General features: G+C 33.8%; 1 protein-coding gene across 3 annotated transcripts in view; it reads right to left on the bottom strand.

Annotated features, from left to right (window-relative positions):
* The window catches only part of DAAM1 (dishevelled associated activator of morphogenesis 1), a 201860-nt gene that overhangs the window by 115421 nt on the left and 62758 nt on the right, over window positions 1-23681 (bottom strand). For all 3 annotated transcript variants that reach the window (XM_031952665.1, XM_031952666.1, XM_003759314.4), the window contains exon 2: window positions 7843-8058. In XM_031952665.1, coding sequence (XP_031808525.1) covers window positions 7843-8022 — 180 coding nt within the window. In that variant the 5' untranslated portion in view covers window positions 8023-8058. The remainder of the gene's footprint in view (window positions 1-7842; window positions 8059-23681) is intronic.

Raw genomic sequence — 23681 nt, 5'->3', positions numbered from 1 at the left:
TTCCCCTCATAAAAAAGCATGATACACTTTTAAGTTTAACCTGAATTATTAGTATCTTCTCCATCACTTTTTTAAGTCTAGACAAGGGCTTCTTAAATTTTTTCCACTAGTGATCCCTTTTCACTTGAGCAATTTTTATGTGACTCTGAGTATATAGGAATATAAAATAGCTATACAATTAAACATAATAAATCATAATTTCATGACCCCCATATTCATTTTTGTCATTCTAGAGATAATCAACAAAACTAAATCAAGCCCTAATTTGTAGTTAATTGCTCATTTTTGATGTATTATAATTTATGAAATTATAAAAATCTGCTCTCTAGGGGCAATTACTTATAGTTCATGCCACAATTCTCCAGATGTGGTCCAATTAGGATATAATATGCTATTAGTACAACCTTATTCCTGAAAGTTATGCCTCTCTAATGTACCCCAAGATGGCATTTGTTTTGGTTGCTGTATGTAACTTGTATGCCACTATAACTACCAATTTTTTAAAACATATTATTGTCTAATCATACTCTACTATCAAGTTGAAAATTTGATTTTTTAACCCAAGTATAAAACTTTATCCCCATTAAATGTCATCTCATTAGAGTGTGACAAATGCTCTAATCTATCAAAATCTTCACACAGTTTAACTTTGTCATCTATGTCTTGGTTGCCCCTTCTACCTTGTGTCATCTATATCTTTATCCAAGTTATTGACAAAAATATTAAGCAGTACAGAGCCATGCACAGATGGCTAGGACACTCCAATGGAGACTTCTTGCCAAGTTGACAATGAACTACTGACAAGGTCCAGACATTCAACCAAGTCCAAATCATTTAATTATATTATCATTTAGCTCACATCTCTCCATCTTTTTTTCACTGAAATAGTATGAAATACTTCATCAGATACTTTGTTAGCCAATCCAGACAAATATATTCTCCAGGGGAGAGAGGCCTAGTGCCAAAACTAATTGATTTACTGAAACACATTGTAACAATAAGATTAAAAGTGCAAGCAGATGCTTTGCCTCTGCTCCCATCCCTACCCCCAAAAGTAAAGTAGATGTTCTGAATGACAGTCTATATTTTTAAACCATCAGTTGCTCTTAAAGTCAAAACAAGTTTTTGTTTAAAAAGTCCGTCTTAGGATATTTTTACTCTCTTGATATTTGTCATTTATTGGCAATGTTTCACATTTATAGCATAAAAATTTACAAATACTTTCATTCAAGCCTATATCTCAAATTATCTACTTCCTTTTGCGGTGTACTTGCATATTTTCAATCCTTTCCAAGACTGTTCTATGAATTCATTGATATGATTTATATAAGAACACTGCAATGTCAAAGGAATATCCAGTCTATGTTTTTTCCCTTCTATTTCAACTAATATCCTTTCATTCAACCAAGTTTCCTTTTGACCTTTTTAGGGCAATGTCTAATGCAAAGTTTGTTGGGGTTTTTTAATTAACAGACTTTTCTAAAAAAAACAAAAACCAAACCAAAACAAACAAAAAACAAACAAACAAAAAAAAAAACAACAATCACCGGGGCAGCTAAATGGTACAGAAGATAGAACACTGATCCTGAATTTAGAAGGACGTGAGTTCAAAGCCCATCTCAGACACCCAACACTTCTAGCTGTGTGATCCTGGGCAAGTCACTTAACCCCAATTGCCTCAAAAAAAAAAAAAAAAAAACAACACCCCAAAAATAAATAAATAAAAATTTAAAAATAAACATCACTATATTAAATTCCAATATTGCCATTTGTACCAAAAAGTGCTTCTAGACAACTGAGGCAACTATGTGATAACAGTGGATAAAGTAATGGCCAGGAGTCAAGAAAATCAGAATTCAAATCCAGCCTCAGTGACTTACTAGTTATGTGATCCTAAGCAAGTCATTTAATTTTTGCCTATCTCAGTAACTATAAAAAGGGCATAAATAACAGAACCTATCTCAAAGAACTGATATAAGGATCAAATGAGATGACACTTGAAAAGCTTTTAGCACCTGGCACATTATATAAATGGTTATTTCATTCCATTATTCCAACTGGAAACAAAATTGATCTAACTCAAAGATTCTTAAAATCTCCACCTCACTCTAAGATTTCAGGAGGTCCATAAACTTGGACAGGAAAAAATGACAGTTGTATTTAAATACAATTATTTTTCCTTGGCAATTCTATATAATTTATTTTATGCCATTATGACATAAAGGTTAACTCTCATCTAGGTAGACTCAATGTAATTATATAAGCCTAATTTTCTCCATTTGATCATTTGGAACTCATTAATATTCTAATTTTAAGAATACCACATTCAAGTTCTAAGGTTCTCTCTGGGACAAGTTTACACCCAAATTTCCATTGCTTGCCTTCTTTTTTGAGTTAGTGCCTCAATTTCTAGTTTTGGTCATGATTTTAGTTTAAAAGTAAAGTCTGTTCATCCATCTTTCCCCTCCCCCCCCCCCCCCCCCCCCCCCCCCCCCCGCAAGAGCATGGGGAGAAAAAAAAGAATCTGATCAAGACAAAAGAAAAAAGTCCAGTTCACCTTAAAAAATGAGATTCTAATGGAATGCAGATAAAATGAATGAAGCCAGCATTCCTTGTTACTTGCTTGCATATATCATTCTTTGCCCTGAGAGAATGAGCAAATAACTGTTGCTAGCATAGGGAATGAATAAAACTGTTCTGTACTAGATACTTGAGACTGATTTCTTCTACCTCCTTTCATTCCAAAGAGTTCACAGTACACTCTGAGTAATGAGGAGGTTACTGATGTAGTTTCCCAAGTGAATTAATTTGGTACTGCTTATCTTCAGTGTGAATTCTTTTCTCTGAATGATCAACTGAATTCCTTCATTCATCGTGCATTCCTTCCTTAGCTTTTTCTTTCTTCAGCATTAAAAAACAAAAACTAGTCTTAGTCTATCACTTAAACTATAATCATTTATAAGCAAATTCATTTTATTTCTATTGTAGCCTAGCCTAAGTGAAATATATTTCCATCAACAACCTTTACTGTTTCTCTACTTCTATTTTTATTATTATTGTTTCATTGGCAACAATCAGTAATAAACATGGCTGTTTCTTAGTACTTAAGATCTTATTAAGGAACAATAAGAAGCTTTCAAAAATAATAATAAAAAAAACACGGAGTACAATTACTGGACGGTAAATTACTGGACAATTACTCTGTTTTTTAATAGTATTTTATTTTTTCCAACTATGTGTAAAAACAATTTTAAAAATTAATTTGTTATAAAATTTTGAGTTCCAAATTTTTTCCTTCCCTTCCTCCTTTCTCTAATATAGTAAACAAATTGATATATATATATATATATATATATATGCAATCACATAAAACATTATTTCCATATTTTCCATGCTGTAAAAGAAGAAATAGAACAAGAGGAAAAAACTATGAAAAAGTAAAGTGAAAAGTATGTTTAGATCTGCATATAGATATGGATAGCATTTTCCATCATAAGCCTCTTGGAACTGTACTGTTGAGAAAAGTTAAGTCAATCATACTTGATCATTGCACAATTTTGTTGTTACTATGTACAATGTTCTCCTAGTTCTGCTCACTTCATTATGTATCAGTTCATAATAAATCGTTCCAGATTTATATGAAATCATTCTGTTCATCATTTCTTATAGCACAATAGTATTGCATGACATTCATACACACAACTTATTCTGCAATTCCCCCATTGATGGGCAACCCCTCAATTTCCAATTCTTTGCCAAGGCCAAAACATTAAGAGCTATAGGTCGAACATAATTAGTAAGTATAGTAGTTGGGAGAAGGTAACTAATTCAGATTCCATAGGAAATAGGTGAATTATTGACTTGAATTCTCATAGCATACTTCACATAAGCTATATGTTCATATGGAGATGTTGTATGGTACTGGGAATATAAAACTCACTCTCTTCTCCCCCTCCCACCCCTTCTCTCTCTTCCCTCTCCTCTCTACCCTCCCCTCTCTCTCTTTCCTCCTCCCCTTCTCCTTCTCTCTCTCTCCCCTTTTCTTTTCTCTCCCTTCTCCTTCTCTCCTTTCTGCCTCCTCTCCCTCTCTCCTCTCCCCCTCTCCTTCCTTTCCCTTTCCCCTCTCTCTCCCCCTCTCCCCTTTCTCTCCCTCTCCCTCACACCCTGACAGAATAGTAAAATATTATGAGGTTCCAATATAATGATCTTCAATTTCAGAAGGCTAAATGGAGGTAGATATCAAATCTCCCATTTAGCTACTTTCTATGTACGTGCAACTTTCCTATGAAGAAAGAAGCAATGGTACTGGCTCAAGGTTTTATAAATTCATGGTTTTCACTCAAAGTGGTAAAAATCACTGATGTTTAGGAAGTCCAAATTCAAATCCTGAATTCTATTCATATTGATTATATGGCTACAGAATGCCACTTTGCTATGAGCCTCAAGTTTCCTCCTTCACAAGACTTAGTCAATTAACATTAAGCATTAAGGCACTGTGTTAGGTACTGGGTATAGGATGAGTCAAAGTTCATGCTACAGTGGGGGATATACATGTACTAAATAATATAAGGTAATTTGAAGAGGAAGAAAATCACTAATGGATAGTGGAGTATGAATCAAAGAAAGGTGCTTGGAGGTGGCTTTTGTGCTGATCCTTGAAGGAAGTTAAAGATTTAGGAAATAAATATGAAGAGAGAATACATTCTGAAAGAAAGCCTCAACAAAAGGAAATAGAGAGAAATGGTATGCTATTGAGGGGAGAACTATAGGTTACTTGGCCTGTAATAGAGCATGCCAAAGGAAATGATATGAAATAAAAGCTGGAAAAGTACACTGGAACCCGAATGCGGAGATCCTTGAAAAGTCAGATTGAGGAGTTGGCATTTTATTCTAAGGAGTGACAGAAGATATTCACAAAAAGTTTTCATGTAGGAGACTGGCATGATCAAACCCGTACACTGGAAAATGGAAGTGGAAGCCAAACCCCCCATTACCTACTTCCTATGTACATGAGACTTTCCTAAAGGACCTTTGTGAAGGTCTCATAAATTGATGCATTTGTCAACTATGCTAAGGATATGTCAGTGAGGGGAAAAGGAATGAAGATAGGGAGTCCACAACGAAGAGGATAGCTTTTGTAAGTGAAGAGAAGAGGGGTGGATTTGAGAAGTAAAGGAGATGATTGTTCTTGTACTATCTGATCTAATAGGATCATTTTGTCATCCAGGAATCATGTTAGGAACTATTAAAATCAACCACTTCTATGTATATATCACCATATCAGAAACTGTCCCCTCTGCTGGCCATAGATTCATTTAGTATGTTTGATATGAATATTAAAGAGCTTTTCTCCTTGCCTCCTTTACTCTGCATCCCATGAAACAGCTGAGTCTTGAGACTCTGAACTTCTATTCCCCACCATAGTGCCACACATTAAGCCAAAGGAGTTTGTAAAAGGGCTTGTGGTTGATTCTGAACTAACTCAAGCAGTAGTCAAAACTCAATTATTTACCAGGAAAGTTGCAAATCCCAAAACAGTTTGTCTTTTCAACGATTTAGGTCTAAAGCCCTGGTTTGGCACTAGCTTTCTAATGACTAACAGCTGTAGGCAATGTTCTTCCAGAATTAAGACATAAAAAATGTAGAACTTAGACAATTTCCCCCTTTTGAATACATGGCAGTGAGCAGTTGAGATTCTCTCAACTACCATGAAGCCATCTACTTTTCCCAGTCTCATCTTGGGAGACAGGTCTATTGACTTGGAGGTACTATAGGACCCAGCTTCTTAAACTGTGGATTGCAACCCCATATGGGAGCTCATAACTGATTGTGGAAATTGCAAAATTATTTATTATCAGTAAATGTTTAATTTGTATAGCTATTTTATATACCTATATATCCAGTATCACATAAAAATTTTTTGAGCAAAAAGGGGGCACAAGTGGAAAAAAATTTTAAAAGCTTTGCTATAAGAGATTCTATTAAGAGTTCTGGTCCTGTTCCTTAATCAAGAGGCTCTAATGTTAGAATGTATGGGTGCCATGGCTGATAAAAATGTCTCCCCTAAAAAAACTTTTATAGAACCTGAGTAAATAACAACTGACTCAACTTTCCTTAAAATCTCATTGAATAGAGGGGAGGGGTGAAATGGTACCTTGGCTTAGGTTTATTTCCTTACTTTAAAGGTCCAATATTTTAACTATCACCACTTCCTTCTCCTACTTGAAAATTATTCCTCCTTGTTCTTCAAGTTCATAACACCCAATTGCTTATATTATATTAATTTGCATTTCTGTCTACACATTTATTTAATCCTTTACATCTTTTCATCAAAGATTTTAGTTACACACACACACACACACACACACACACACACACAGTGAATCAGCAGAAAGAATGTTGGATGTGGAGGGGAAGACTTATTGCCTATATGACCCCAGATTAGTTATAACTTCTCTAGGTCTCAGTTTCCTCATCTGAAAATGAGGATATTAGTTAGACTAGGTGACCTCTCTAATCCCTAACTTAATGTCCTTCTCTTCTATAGGACAAAAATGAGTTCTGCCTCCAAAAGTTAACTATGTAAGTAGTTCTCAATCTGTGAACCTGTGGGTCTTACAGCAATAGGTATAATCTTTTGCATATGATTTCTCAGAATTCTATTTGTAGATTTAATTAACACAAAATAAATAAGTATTAACTTACTACTTTTGCCATTTCCTACAAAATCCAAGTAAGAACAGGAAATGTTTATTTTTGTTAATTTAGATGAAATCCACACAATCTGTAAATAGCTGCTTATTTGGGATGAGCTCAAATTGATTTTATTGATTTTATTACATACATCTATTAGATCAACATGGTTTGTTTTAATATAAAACTTAGGGCAGGAACCAGTCTCTATAGCTTTCTTTTTTTCTAACTATTACCTATTTAATGGTATTTGAAAAATAATCTATTAATTAATCTATTGTGATTAATTAATCACAATATAAAAACTTCTTTAGAAAAGCAAATTATGATCAAGTAAGGTCATTTCTAGATCCAAAACCGCTTTTCCTTTATCACAGACTAGGGCTTTAATGCCTATAAATATTTTTTTTTCTACTTGAGCTTTTTTTTCAAACAGAACAGAAACACTTCAAAGGGATTTTTTTTTTTTAAAGAAATTGAGCAATATACTTGCATGATGGGACTGAGAGATCACCAAATGTCATTTACTTTAACATATTGCATCTCAAATAAGATTGTACCTAGAAAAAAGTTAATTTCAACAATACTGCTCAAAACCTATCATTGCACCATATAATTTAAAAAGCTTTGCTATAGGAGATTCTATAAGAGTTATGTCTTTCAAACAATCTATGTCTGTCAAAGAACCTTAAAAATAAGTATCCTCATTTTTCTGTTAGAAGAAAATAAAGCAAGAAAAGAACTGGTATTGAACTGTCCCCAAAATCATAGAGTACATGGGAGGAAAGAACCTTGGGCAATACCCCAGAATGTAATAAGAACGTAGGATATTACTTAGTACTTTCAAGTCTCACCCCAAAGGTCACTATGGGTGGCCAGAAGGACAATAAGGCAAGATACATTCTGGCCTCCTTAAGGGCCTAAATATATTCTGTCATTTTCAAATAATCCCAAAACACTTGAGTACATCTATTTCATCTTCCCTCCTTCTTTCTACTTTTTAAACTCAGGGATCAGAGAGGGGAAAAGGTTGAAAGAGGGGAATCAGTAAGGGTACTGAAATGGAAGAAAAGAAATCAATAATCATTATTCAGAATCCTTCTTGAGTTCTCCACCTTCCTAGAGTATTGATTCATAGCCAACACTCACCACAAGTTCACTGAACATAACATCCAATTCTTCCACAGGGGGCATGGGAAATGCAGGTTCCATGGTCTGAAGAGCAAAATTGCTGTCATTACGTAATCGATATGTGATCTCTGGGGGATCATTACTTTGAAAGCAGCAGAAGACGAATGAAATCCGTCCACTTCTTTTCCTTGGGGTCATGGTCAAAATTCTTTATATTTCTTGAATTACTAAACTCTAGAAAGAGAAAATGAGAGAACTGAGTATTTATATTCAAATGAGAAGGTAAACCAAATTACAGACATGCAATACAAGCAAAAGGTTATGCTAAAGTGCAGATCACTAAAAAGAGCAAACAAGCCTTAATTAAATATTGTCAGAGTAGATTTAAATCTTATCTATCAAAACATAGACGATAATTTAATGTTCCTATGGTATTCCTTTGATCATGTTATTTCCTGTTCAATAACCAGTGATTCCTTATTGCTTATAGTACAAAATGTAGACTCCTTACTTAATCTTACATTTAGATAACTTTTTGCCTAATCTCCTTCTTCTTCTTCTACTACCCCCCAACCCAACCCTGTGTTCTAACTGGATTACATGTTTTTATTCACTATACATGACTTTTGATTTCCTATTCTGAGGACTTTATCCATGCTATAATCTCTATCTGTAATGTACTACTTGTAGAAATATTAAATATCCTTCAAGATCTAGTTCAAGTATCCTAAGTTTCATATAGTGTCTCTGATATTTCCAACAGAGGCTTTCTACCTCCTCTAACTTCCTATAATTTTTATGTTTTAAAAATAACATTTATTTCCCTTAGAGGATACGTCCTTATGTTCTGGGGGCTGCTCATAAAATTAAAAAAAAAAATAACAAAACCAAATGTACATAGGGTGTTTATTTAAGTTTATTAACTTTTTACCCCTTACTTTCTTAAGTCTAGACCAGTGGTATCAAACTCTATCAAAATAGAAACAAGGGTCAAAAAATCTTACATAGAATTATTCAATGGGTCATACTACAAAAACTACATATCAACATGATATATATTTGATCATATTTTTATTTATTTTGTTAAATATTTCCCAATTACATTTTAATCTGTTTGTAGCTGAGCTATTCAGCCTGCCTTTGATAGTTTTAGTCTAGACAATCAATAATATCAAGGCCTGATTTTTATTATTTGCCCATGACCAAAGAGAAATGCTCATACTGAAAATCTAACAATGGTGCTTACATAAGCAGACTTCAGTACACCCATTTGTGTTGTAGTTATTTGTATCTATAAATTTCTTTTCTACTAGACTGCAAAATTCTTAATGACAAGGCCCATGCCATTCTACAAATTGTGTTCCTCAATGACCAGCATTGACCAGTGTCAATAAGTGCTCAATAAATATTAAATGAAAATAAAAGAAACACAACCAGAAACTATTCTTTTGTGAAGTTTACAAGGAAGCACTTGACTTTGTCTGTACTAGTAAGAAAATAATTATGAAAAACTCAGGTTTAAAAACCAATCCAGAGTATTTCTTCAGTAACGATAGTTTAACAACAAGAATATATATACACACATACATATATATATACATATATGTGTGTGTATATATCTTGGGTTCCATTTATTAGAATGGCAATGAGAAACTGAACTTTAATACAAGAAATGGATTCACATCACATGAATAAAAACCAAAATGATGATTCTCACAAAATGATGTTTGAAAGTCAATTGTTCATCACAATTACTTAACTGAATTCAAAGCAATTTAATAATGCCTTTTATAACACTAGCACATAACCAGGTCCCATCTCCAAACATCATAATATTCTAAAGCGCTCTGAGGACACACACACAAAAAGAAGCTAACTGGAAGATGCATAATATCTTCTGGCTCCCAGGTGTTGAGTTCAAATAGAAAGAGATCCCTGGATCCTTATTGGTCATGTACAGACTTAGAAAAATCACAAGTTTATAGGCACTATTTTATAATGTATTTTTTCATTTCTCAATTACATTTTAATTTTAATCTGATTCTAGTGCACTCCAGGAGTTTTGCAAGACCTTGTAGGCTTCAGGCAGCATATTTGACACTTCTATTCTGGTATATAGAATAAGTTGTTTTTTATTTTTGTTTTTGTTTTGTTTTGTTTTGCTTAGTACATTAATAACTCAGATGAACAAACTGGAGTTTTAAGAACCTGAAATTGTTCACTGTCCCTGCACAAATTTTGTTTCTGCAGTCCAGAGAGATAATGAACCAAATGGGTAATATATAACTTTCAGCTGATTACCTAATACTATGGTTTCATAAACAAAAGGTTATCATCCTCAGGGGTGTCTCCCTAGAACTATGTATTCTCTGGGGTTGTGTTTTCTATTCTCCCTTCCCTAAACAATTAGAGCTATGGCAGGGTCTCCCCTCTTCCTGTCTCAAAAGTGATGAATTGTTGATGAAGTCATCAAGCCTGTGTTGGAACATCTTGAATCCTTTGTATTTAGATCAGGACAATTCCACCATGGCATCTGGGCCTTCAACCAAAGGACTTTTGCTCATCTCAGCTTCTGGCATTTGTTCAGAAGCAAAAAGGAAATCTCTGGTGTTTCTAAAAGTGCAATTCATCTGAAATATTGTAAATGCTATGCACTGCACAAGGAAACAATTAAGTAACTTCCTTGAATTCTGGAACAGGTGCATTTTGCTTTAAAAAGAATTAGACATTCTATCAATACTATTCTTCCAATTAGTCAGAAGAGCCTATAGTACCCTTTTGGGGTTAAAAAAAAAAAAAAAAACTCTTTAAAATGGCATTAACTCAAAAATAGAACCCAATATGGAGATTCTGCAGGGGCCCTATTACAATAAAAGGATGCTAGCTGCAAATCACTAGAAAAAACGGTTTATATACTTTCTATTATTCACAATACAAATAGATCTATTTTTAAGTCTTGCTTTTTCTCATCAAAGGTAAAACTACTGCATTCCATAAAGTGTGAAGGAAACCTTGAAGTGTATCCATAGATACCAATACAAATTCCATGATTTTTTTAAGGTATTGATAAAGAGACAGGCTTTCATTCTAGCAAACCCAGTCCCTTCAACTAAATCTTCATTCCAAACAATATAATTCATCCCCAAGATGGCTGGCTAGGGAGATAGTCTACAATGTTGCACATAAGGTAGACTGTCTCCATCCAAACTTCACTTATTCATCAGGGATTGAAATCTTATCAATTGGCCATAAATGCATTATGTTCTGACACATAAGTTGTCAGCTTCTTAGAATTCAATGTTTCATTTCCATTTTTTTCTAACCTGCTGCAGAAGAGTATTATTGGGCATCCTCAAGTCTTTGACTTGCAAAGTTGTACTAAACTATGTCTCTCCAATTATTGAAAAGTTATACAGATGCCATATTCTTAGATTGGAAATACTTACATTGCTCAGACTGATTAGAAAAAGTTATTTCTGTTAACCAGGGATTAATAGTGTTATACTAAAGCCTTTTTGCTAGAATATGGCACCTACATCACTTACTACTAATTGGTTTCAAGCTTTTCAATTAAGGCAACATAAACATTCTCTAAGTGCTATCTGTATATGCATTCAGATTGACAAGGTAAAAATGTGGCAAATCCTGTAGAAACTACACAAGATGGCCTTGCTTATGTTTACAAGCTATATTAAGAATTAGATTTGGGTGTCTTTTTGCATTTCAATCAAGGTAATCTTTCATGTTTAATTCTACAAAAAGGCTCCAATAAAATGCTGACATCTTAACAATGAAATTAGGTCATTTTTTTCCCTTTGTTATCCAAATGCCAGAAGAGATTTGTGTGATCTCTAGGCTTCCTGAAGCAATGTTATCAGAGTGGTAGAGTAGAATGGCATTTATACAGAACTTCAACAATTTACCAAATGCTTTTCTATCCTTGGTCTAATTTGTGCCTCATAACAACCATGTGAGGTAATGAAAAAGACAGAAGAAAGTTTTTGATAAAAGGAAAATCTAAAAAAAAAAGAATACATTTTAGACAAATCTGACAAAATTAATGCTGATAAAAAAATCAATATTTTTAAAAGATGTTTGTCTCTCAGAGGGGAAAAATATACTAGTAGACACCAAATTGCTGTCTTCTTCCTTTACTACAGATAAATTTAAAAGGAAAATCAGTTATGCCATTGGGGGTAGAGAGGGAAGGTAATGGCGTACTTCTAAGTATGGGACTAAATAGATGGCAAGTTAAAAAATTTATTCCAGATCCCATAAATTCTCAACTATCTCTTAAAAGAGGAATTGTGTGTCAGATATAGAATGAATACATCTAAATTCAAAGATCAAAGAGAATCCAGCAAAATTAATTTTTTTTGAAGTTACAATGCAAAATGCACATAGTCCTTGAAGTGCTCACTCCATACTTCAGTTCACAGCCCCCAGTCTTCTGGAAATGATACACAACCAACCAACCTACGTGATAATGTGCAGCCTATATTGACATCCCCTTTCCTGTAGAAACTTTGATGGAATATCTTAGCCACTACTGACACCCCATTCACATGCCTCCACAAATGGCAAATATTGATTCTGAGAAGACTCGTGAGAAGAATGACTTTTGCTACTTTCTGAGAGCCCCTAAATTTAACACTCAGTACCCTATAAAGCTACAGAGAATTTATTCAGAATACCCTTCCCACTCTCCCCAAGATCTGGGGAAAAAAAGTAGTAGATGCTCATTCAATCTAGACAAAAAAAAAAAAAAAAAAAAAAAAAAAAAAAAAAAAAAAAAAAAGAAGAGAGGAAGTCAGAAGGAATGGCTACACTGGAGTGACCTATAACTGACTACTCAGAGCAGGTACAAGCCAGTAACCCCTGAATACTCCAACAAAGAAGGAGTCAGAAACAGCTGTGAATCTTGGCTGCAGAGTTGTTTTTACCAGCAAAGTGGAAGAAATCAGACAGTAGCACCAAAAATATTTATACCAACTCCTTTTGTAGAAGCAAATGATAGGAAACCAAACAGATATCCAAACTGTAATACGTAGGTAATGGCATTCCAATCCTTTTTTATTTTCCAAGGCTTCTTTTCCCCATATATTATACTGTATTACCAAAAAAAATTATGATTTTAAAGACTACAAAGAATACAGTTGAATTTAAAGAATCCATGAATAGATATATGAACTGAATCAAAATGAAGGAAAATAATATATACAATGACTACAACTAAGTAAATGAAAAAAAAAATGTAATTTAATACTAAGAAATGATAATGACTGACCAAGCTTAGCACCTACGCAAAAGATCAGAGAAGACAACTCCCCCACGATTCTTTGCAGAAGTAAGGACTCTGTATGGGTGCCAAACACTAAACATGTCAGACTTTTGATACATTGGTTAATTTTGCTGAACTTTTTACCCTTCTGTTTTCCTACCAGTTATGAGGGATGGTTTGCTAGAAGAAGATAAGAATACGTGGAAAATGGAAGTGATGTGCAAACAAAAGCTAAAAATAAAATTTTTAATATAAAAAGGTATTTAAAGTTTCACAAAGTGGACATAACAAAGCCTAAAAACTGAGTTTTGTAAGTGTATAAAAAGCTCACTGACATTTTGGATTGCAATGATAGTACGTTAATGAAAATTATCTTATCAAAAAGAATTTGGGGGAAAAATGCTTTCCTTCTTTCCTAGCTCTTTCTATTCTCTTACACATTCCACATGTCTGGTTTTATTTCCCAAGAACACAAGATGCCAAATAAGATTTGGAAACAAAATAAGAGAACATAGTCTAAATAATCTGAGGATAGTATAACAAGTGTCCCCTAGAAACTTAAAAGAAACTTTGTTTTCCTCTGAAATATCCACATCCTCTCAGTCAAGAAACTGGGAAAAGGCATTTCATAGCCATCATGACCATTGGGAGCTGTTCTTTTCACATTTGGTTTCAAAAGTATATTGAGGCACTTTTTGGAGTGGATCCTGGAAACTCCACTTAGCCAGAAGATACTCCTCCCAACCCAATGACTTCCTCATGCAAGAAGAAAAGTATTATTACCCTGTCATCCGAGAAAAAAAAAAGTCGGGACCAGTGAGGTGGCACAATGGATAGAGCACCAGCCCTAAAATCAGGAAGACCTGAGTTCGAATCCAGCCTCAGATACTTAACACTTCCTAGCTGTGTGGTCCTTAGGCACTTAACCCCAATTGCCTCAGCAAAAAAGTCTCATGAAAGGAATTTCCAAACTGCTGTTTCAAGTCCAATTTCACCATGATAGCCATACATTTCTACCAAAAGGACTACTGGCAATCAAAACTTTTCTACTTTCTCTACTTCCCTTTTGGTAGTTAATCCTAGGCAAGTAAAGGAATCAAGTGATGTTTTTTCATTCCCTCAAATCCAAATAACCATTTTCCAAAGAAAATTGATTGTATCCTTTGAAGCCAACATGCTCTGTTAGCACACATACACAATGAGGAAAAAAAAATCCAAGATATTACTGCAGAACTATAAGCTATCAATGTATCTTCATTCCAAATTTCCCTCTCAAAGGTTGCCAACAATTGTTCTGTTTAGCAATCTAGGAATTGGATATTAATCTCCCAAACCCAACATAACAAGGTTCCTATGTTAGAAAACTTGTGATAGTCAAAGAGAGAAATTAGAATTGGAAAATCAAGTCATGCACTCAAATTATCCAAGGGAAGATTATCTCCAAAATGGCCAACAGTGACAATTTAGTAAGCTGATTTTATTTAAAAAAAAAAAAAAAAAGACAAGAAAGAGTAAGCCCCTTTAAAGAGTTTTACAATTTGCTATCCTGCTTTGGGCTGTACTCTAAATGAAAATGTGTTAATTTGAAAGTCCTTAAAACAATCACACATTCTCTAAGTGCAAATTCTATATGCAAATCATTGTACTATTAATAATATAAAGTGTAAATAAATCACTATTTTCAAGAAGCTCATTATATAGTAGTCTGTCAGACACTTAAAAATAATTAACACAAGCTGGAGACATTCCTAAAGAACCTTCACCTTGTATGGAAGAATCTTCCATGCAAGGATAGTGAAGGCAATAATACGTAGGTAAACAGGGTGGCTAGGATCCAAATAAATCCTCCAATTTCTGGTGCTCTTTCCCATTACAGCCTTGAAACCATACAGTAACATAGTACCTCAAAACATAAGAAGCCCAAACCAAATATCTTTCAGGATTTTAGGAGTGTAAATTTTACTAACTTGAGAAGACTTCATGGAGGAAGCCTGCATTTCAGATTGGTTTTAATAGAGGAAAAGGATTTAATAGACAAAAAAGAAATATATCTCAGGTATGGACAACAATGTGAACAAGTGAAGCGGAACAGAATTAAATATAAGGAATGGCCAGCATTCTACTTTGCATAACAGATTCTACATGTTTATTAGTAGCATGAGGTTGAAAAAAGAAACAACAACACTGTATGGTACCAATTTATAGAGCCTCAAATGCCAGGAAGAAGCTATTATAAGTCCATGTGAAGAGCTTTTACTAGAGAGCAACGGAATGGAGAACAATGAACAAGATATTTAAAAAGACAGCACTTGTCTATTAGATAGGAAAGGAAAAGGAGAAGTTAAACACTAAAGTTTCAAATATTGGTGACTGAATAATTTGGTGCCACTAACTGAAATAAGGAAGTCAGAAAGTATTGCAAATTTAAGTCCCAAATTTTGGGAGCAGGGAAAAGAAAGGGAAAAATTGAAAAAGAAAACAGAAGTGTAAAAATCCATCTTTTTTTTCAGATTGAAGTTTCTATCTGATCTCAGAGACCTAAAATATAGATTTTGTCAAACATCAATATGAATATTGAGCAAGTAGATGGCACAGTGGATAGAATTGGACATGAAGTCGGAAAATATGAGTTCAAATTTAGCCTCTTAATTACTGGCTGTGTGACTCTAGGAAAGTCATCTCTCTCTTTCTTGTTTTTTCCATCTATAAAATGGGGATAGCAACTACTTCTCAGGGTTGTTGTAAGGATAAAATAATATTTTTAATGTACTCAACAAAATTTAAAGTGCTAAATGAATGCTATTATTATGATCACTATTAATGAACTATACACATAACCACATGAGCAAGAAGACTCAAAGAGGTCTATTCACATGGAGAGATTTGCTTCTTAACATGTTCTTAGCTTTTAATTAATCTTCAATTCATGGGTTTTTATTTTCAAAAAGAATTCCTATTTATAATAAAAATTCACCCACATAAGCACTTTCTATAACTCACAATATTCTTTCCTTATAAGCACCCATTTTAAGTGAGCAATGATCTAGAAACTGAGAAAGAAAAAGAAAATAAGATGGTATTATGTTCACAGGGAAAGAATGCTTATGAATGAATGATAAAGAATGCATAGCCCTCTCTGTGTTAAGCAATGCAGATAAAAAGACAAATAATCAAGACAGACCCTGCTGCCAAGAGCTTACATTCTAATGGGGGAAGACAGATAAAGGGGAGCTGCAAGATGGGGTGAGGGTACACACACCAGCAATACAGTTTGGAAATATTTGAGAAGTGACATGCAGAGCTGGCTTCAGGAAAGATTAGGCAAAAGTTTATCTATCAGAGACCAGTGGGAGAGGGATGAGGGGAAAAAAGCTGGCCATTGGGTAAACAGCATGCTATAGAAATGACTGGTTAAGTAACTTGTTTTTAGTTCTGTCAGTTCTCTTCGGGTCTAAGTACCTGTCTTTTTTTTTTTTTTTTTTACCCTGGATTCTTTTGGAACTTTCCCCTTCTTTGGTATATCCAAAAAAAAAAAAAAAAAAAAAAAAAAAAATCAATGCCTCTGTACTTAAAAATGGGTATTGCTTTCACACAGATTTCTTCTGAGCACTTGGTCAAGTTCAATTGATCTTCCCAATTTAATCTCCTAAGCATCATTATTTTTAAGTAATTGCAGATCTGGCCCTGAGACTGGAGTGGCAAGCCACTCCTTCGGCATTTTCCCTGCTTCAGAAAATAGATGGTTATTATGTAGGAGCCGTTGAATGTTTGAAGAAGACAAATGAAACAATAACAACCCATAAGTTTTGACACTACTTAGGTCTGGAATTGCTGACCTAGCTCTAGGGGAAAAGGATTAGGTCATGTTCTTAAACTCACAGAACATCAAAGCTTGAAAGCATTACAGTGATATGCCCTCTCAATTTATAAAGGAGCAAATTGATACGCAGAAGGGTTAAATGATATTCCTCAAGATCAACACTATCAATTACAGGCAGAACCAGCACTAGCTATTGAGGTCACCTAATTCTCCAAATGTAATATTCTTTCTGTTATCCCACATTACCTTGCTTGTAGATTGAAAAAAAAAATTGTTCCTGTCATTCAAGAAAAAGATGCTATCCAGGAGTAGAAAGTAAGAAAACATGATTTTTATGTACATTTACCTGGTGGACCTGGAATCAGGAAGGTCCAAATTCAAATCTAGCCCTAAATATTTATTAGGTATGTGATCCTTGATTTACTTCAAGTCTGTCTGTCTGCCTGGGTTTCCTTTTCCATAAAATAAGGATAATAATACCACCTACCTATTACTAGAATGGTTGTAAGGATCAATGAGTTCATAATATTTATAAAGTTACCTTGCAAAGCTTGAAGCACTAAAAAAATACTGGCTAATAAGTTATTGTCATTGTTGTTGTTATTATTTATCATGTGATCATGGCTTTCGTACTTAAACCATAATGATTTTTATGCTCTTGTCTACAGCAAATTTCTATTTAAAGATGGAAAATAGCATACTTATCTCACACAGATATGAAAGTAAGTATACAATTATTGGAGTTTTTTCTAAAATAAATACAGAACCTCATTAATATCCAAATTCACACATGGGTCTTTTCAGATATCACTATTCAAACTACTTTGAAGATATAATAGAATTCACTTTTGAAGAAAGAAAAGGATTGTTTTTTAATATAAAGAAGTCCAAGAGGGAAGCTAATAATTATGAAAAAACTCAATTATTAGAACTATAAGATTTCTTCTTTTTAATAAAATATGTAACAATATAGTATTTGATAAAAATATAACCCTAACCTACCTTTCCAGCATTATTACCCTCAGAGTAAAGCCAAAGTGGTCTAATACCTCTCATTCCTTATACACAACACTCCATTTCCCCTTTGCATTAGAGTTCCACCATGCCAGGAATGCATTTCCTCCTTACCTGTACTTTTTGGAATCTACTGTTTCTTTCAACACTCATGTCAAGGATCACCTTCTGTATTCAGTCTTTTCTAATTTTCCTCTCTCTCCCCGCAATCCATTTCTAAGCTCCTAGTGTTCTGTCTCCCCAAATTACCTTGAATTATTATTGTATATTTTTATACTATTCTTTTGTACATGTCAACTAACTCATTAGAATGTAAATTCTTTCAGGGCAGGGACAGTTTCACTTTTGTCTCTGTATTCCGAGTATCTATTATATAAAGAAATACTTAATAATTTTGTTGACTAATTGGGTTTCTCTCAAAAACATTAAATAATATTACCCCAAAAATCTTATTAATGAATGTTTGATTTTTTTATTTATGCACAAGACCCTTAAGTAATTTGGGATTATAATGACCTTCTGTATTCATTCCAAGAAATAAATTATAATTCTTTACAAATAGAATAGAAATAAAGTCAAGTCCAGATGGTTCTATAGCTTCCTGTTTATTCAAAAGACTCACTAATTGACTTCTTTCTTTCATGTTTTTTTTTTAACATTATTTTTATGCCAGGCTTTTAAAATATTTTTTAATATGCAAAAGAAGAAAAACAATCACTATGTAGAACAAAGATTCTTGGTTAAAATTAAATATGTTCTCTGGTAACTATTAACAGACCTCTAGCCTTTGTCTCATAGCAGATGTCAGCACTTTTTGACTGAGGAAAAACTGATAGATGAACAAAACCTTATAAGATAAGAAAAATCACTTAACCTTTTTAGGCCTCAGGTTCCTTGCCTGTAAAATGAGATCCAAATGACCTTCAAGGTCTTCCATTTCTAAAATCCAAGACTAGAGAGCTGTTCAACTGAATGAGCATCAGGAGGGTGTGGTGAGAAGGGAAAGAAGAACAGGTTCAAATTTAGGGTCTGCTGTAAATGGAAACATTTCAACCAGATTCCTTTGCAGTGACATTCCTATGTATATCAGCTGAGCAAATTCCTGAAAGGAAGGCCAGTCTAGACTCTATAGCCCAGTTGTCATCATTAAATCAAGCACTTTGTAAAGTTATTCAGCTTATCTACATGAGATAAAAAATTCTCAGTAGATTTGAAAGGAGAAGCATTATTTAAACAAAAGAAAATAACAAAAAACCCAGCAAGAATATTTAATTTCCCTATATTTTGAAATATTCAAGAGATTTAATATTCTAAACTAACCATTTCTACCAAAAAAAAAAATTTCCTACTGCACATCTAGCAAACTTATTAGTTATTGCTAGGAAGACAGAATTAGGGAAGAAGTAATTTCCCCCCCCCCCCCCCCCCCCCCCCCCCCACCTCTTTGCTCTCACATTTTTCTCAGTCATTAATTTCATTTACTTATTTCATTCTTTGGGCCTGGAGGCATCTTGTCTGTCCAGGCAATTGTGAAACTGTCACAAAAAAATAGGGGAAAAAAAAACACCAAAGGGCTTGGTATGGAGGACCCCTATTTTTCCCATATTTTTCATCTCGGACATAAAACATGCTGGATGTTGTCACATGTACATTGACACTGTTTGTAGTTGCATGTGCTACACATGTTTATAGAAACCCAATGGCATGGTAATTTCTGGTTTTAAAATTATAGCTGTGGCAAGTTGTTTACCAGATTCAAAAACTCTGATGCATTCCTCAAAAAGGGATGGGCTATATTAGTTGCTTTGCTCCTTTTCTTCAACGGGCTACTCCAGACAGAATACTATCCCGACTTTAAGTTCTTGCTTAACAGATTTTGATCATTAGAAGGTGAGGAAAACACAGAGTGCAACTAGCCCGATGTATTACTATACAAAAATGTAAAACTTGATTGAGCTACATAAAATCCCTGCTTATAATTTCAACCCCTCCTCTCCACCAATTCATTAAATCAAGGGAAGTTTATAAAAAGATAGATCATAGTGGAACCAACTGAATAAAGATTTGAGTTTAGAATTAGTATGGCTACTTTTGACTCCAGTTCCTTATTGCCTTAAAGGCTGATTATTGAATTCTTTAAACATTTTATGCAATGTGTATATATCCTCTGATTTGTGATAGATACATATTCGAAATTTTATTATGACAATCTGCGAAATTAATTCCAAATGATTTTTAAAAAACCCTTAACAAATTATAATGTTTTATCTAAATGCCCTTCATTTAGTTCTCATCTGTATCAGAGAGTGCTCCATCTCTGTCAACACTAAATTCACTTTTTATCACCTTCTCTATGATGCACAGTCCAAGTATCATTCTCATTTTACAGAGACAATCTAAGTGCTTTAGTGATTTGTTCAGGAATACAAGGTAGGTAGGACTGGAATCTAGCTAGGTATTCTGAAACCAAGATGAGTTTTCCCAATAAAAGTTTCTCATCATAGAGCACAGATGAAGGTCAGGAAAAAAGGAGGAACAATATTTATCAGGATCTTCATCATATGATCTAGGTTAGTTTTTTCCTCTTAAAATCAAGGAAGCTGTCCCTGAGATTGGATTGGTCTAGAGGACTAAGGGCTCTAGTGCCTAAAAGAGCTTATCTATATCTAAGGGCATAAAATATGCCAGCCTAAGAAAATTCAGAGGTGAAGATCCCACTTCTCTTCAGTTTATCACACAGTGCTCACTAAGAGAGAAGCTACATCTACTAGAAATAGTGTCATAGACTCCCTGAGCATCTTTTCAATGCTATGGCTAATTTCACGACTATTTAAAACTGGTTCTTCCTCTCCATCCAAAACAGCAGGTTTACCAGTTCTCCTTCCAATTCTCTTGTAATAGCAAGTCCTTTCATTTTTCTGAGCCTCTGCTTACTAAAACCAAGATTTGGGACCATCAGGTCCGGTCATAATGTCTTTGTTTCTTTCCGTACTCCCTGGATTTCTCACAAGATATCACTGAATCAGTTGTGGTATATGACTGTAATGGGATACTACTCCGCTATAAGAAATGATGAGCTCAATGATCTTAGAAAAACATAATTGATTTGCACAAAGTAATGAGTGAAATGAGTAGAACCAAGGCAATGTATACAGGAACAACAATATTGTTTTAAGAACAACTGAGCAACTAGGTCATTTTAAAGATTATAAATACATAAATTAACTACAAAAGACCTCTGAAAGAAGGCACTATTTTCATGCAAAGAAAAAACTGATACATAGAACTATGTATAGTAGCCATCTCTAGGGTGGGGAATGGGAGGTGGGGGAGGGAAGCAAAAAGGGAAAAAAAGAAAATTATATATAACTTTATTACATATTAAAAGGAATAGCTGGTTGTACATAATAGATTTACAGTTTCATGTGCAAGCTTTTTTTTTTTCTATTTTAGTATGTTGTGGACATGTTTAGTTTATAAGTTCAGAAGAGAATAAAATTAGTGAATGAAAAACATTTAAAGTACTAAGTATATTGTATATTTTATCATATCATTCTATTTTAAAATTTATATGTCTTATAAAAGTTTTTCTTGTGTTAAATTCCTACTAGGTTGACAAAAACAAAAATGTTTGCTTTCATAGATTAGTAAATACAATACAATTTGAAGACAGTAACACCATAGGAAGTGGGGGAAGGGGAGAGCATTAGAAAGGGGGGAAGAATGACACAAAACTTCATAGAGAAGATAACACAAAGGCTTCACCAAAGAAGCTTCAGAAGAATTTAGGAATGATAAAATCTAGACTTAAGAAGAGTGAATTTTAGCACAAGAAAAGGATATCCTACAAGAAAGCAGAATGTAGACATAATTATGGTAAAATCCTACATAAATCAATGAAATAATATGGCTAGAATTAAAAGTATAGGATGGAGAGCATGTGAAACACAGCCCTAATCCCTCTTTCCAGAATGATTAGGGGAGGCTTTAAATGCAACAAGGAGCTTAAATATTTTATTCTACAGGCAATAAGGGGGATGCTGAGGATTTTTGTCACCAGGGGACTGACTTGACCATCAGATACCCTTCAAAATCTTGATAGCTCTGTGAAAGGTAGTTTGAAGAGGGAAAAGCCTGTAAGGAAGTAAAAATAAGGGGATGGATATAAGCAATATTGGGAAAATAGAATTAGTGAAATCTGACAACTGATTGGATGGACATGAAGGAGAGAGGATATGGTAAATGGAATAGAGAAGAAACAAGGATGATCATGGGCAGTGAGATATTGAGACTGAGATCCCTACAAATATATCCACTGGGTAAAGAGATGCTTATAAGTATTCAAGATAGGTAGGATAGATGATAATTGGTATTAAGAAGATGAAGAATTCAAGGAGGCCAAGAACTGAGTAAAGGTCTTTGTAATTAAGATAGAATGGGAAACCTAAGAAAAAAGCAACTTTAGTAAAGTAGTTAAGTTAGAAACATGATAAAAGATTGAGAAAAAGGAAAAGGCTCAACCTTGTGAGATTCAGGGAAGATGAATTACAATTATTTAGAGAACTTTAATATGAATTAGATAAGGAGTAGTCACTATGGTTGGATAGAGATTAAATGAGAAAAGTAGTGATGGCCCAATTGATATTAAGAAACAAATCTGCAGTTGACCCAGCTGTCATGGCAGGGTAACTTTCTCCAAGGGTATTCAAAAGTATGAAAAGAAGTGAAAATGGATGTTAGGGTGACTGAAAATTGAGGATTGGCAAGGTATTAATTTTAATACAATGGGAGTCAAGAGATTCAAGGATATAAAATAGTGTAGGGTTATATGGTTAGAATATATATATATAGGGAGAAAAGACTGTACATTGGGCAATAGTCAGGAAAAAGTAGGAATATCACAAAGGCTTCATGCTGAAGTATCTGAATTTAAATTATTTTCACTGTAACTAAATGCTTGGATAATTTTATCTTGTCTTATCTCAATGTGTATCTCAATACACATCCATGAAAGTATATACACCACACTCCTAAATGAAGAATTCCATTATTTTAATCTAGTACTTTTTATTTTCTACCTTTCCCTATATGTTTAGTTATAAATTTTACAGTTCTGGATTTTTATAACATCTTATTTGTATAAGGTGCCATAGGTATATCTACTGAAACTAGATAGCTCATTGGCCCTACTAAAAAAAATTAAATAAACATAAATGTGTACATATAAATCTCACCAGAATGTGGGGTACAAACATTTTTTCTTATACTCTGCCTCATTTATAAGCATCCAATCCTTATGATGATGATGATAGTTTCATATACAATAGTAGGCTGTGGGTGAAGCAGTTATAGTAGACTTTTTAAAAGTTAGCCTAAGGAAAAAAATCTACAGGGAGAGATATTTGAAACAGGCCATGGAAAAATAAGACAGTTTCTAATTCTTTATTTATTTATTTATTTATTTTTACTTTATTAAAGGATAGTAGGTATTAAAAGGTATTAAATGCTGGGATTTTTACCCTGTTTTTATATCTTCACTACATTAATGTTTTGTTGATAGTTATTAAATTTTTATTACAAAGTTAATTTTAAATTAAACTAAATCTTTAACTTTCTTTACAGCTCCAAATCTAAGATCACAGAATATGTCAAAAACTGTAAATAGACAATTCTGGGCAGAGGAGGGTGGGATAAAGCTTTTGCTGTAAGGATACTATTTTTGTAGGTTCACATATTTAGAAA

The sequence above is a fragment of the Sarcophilus harrisii genome, chromosome 2 (genome assembly GCF_902635505.1).
Source record: "Sarcophilus harrisii chromosome 2, mSarHar1.11, whole genome shotgun sequence".
Classification (NCBI taxonomy): Eukaryota; Metazoa; Chordata; class Mammalia; order Dasyuromorphia; family Dasyuridae; genus Sarcophilus; species Sarcophilus harrisii.
Note: the sequence above shows the minus strand (reverse complement) of the source record. Positions and strands in the feature narration are given on the sequence as shown.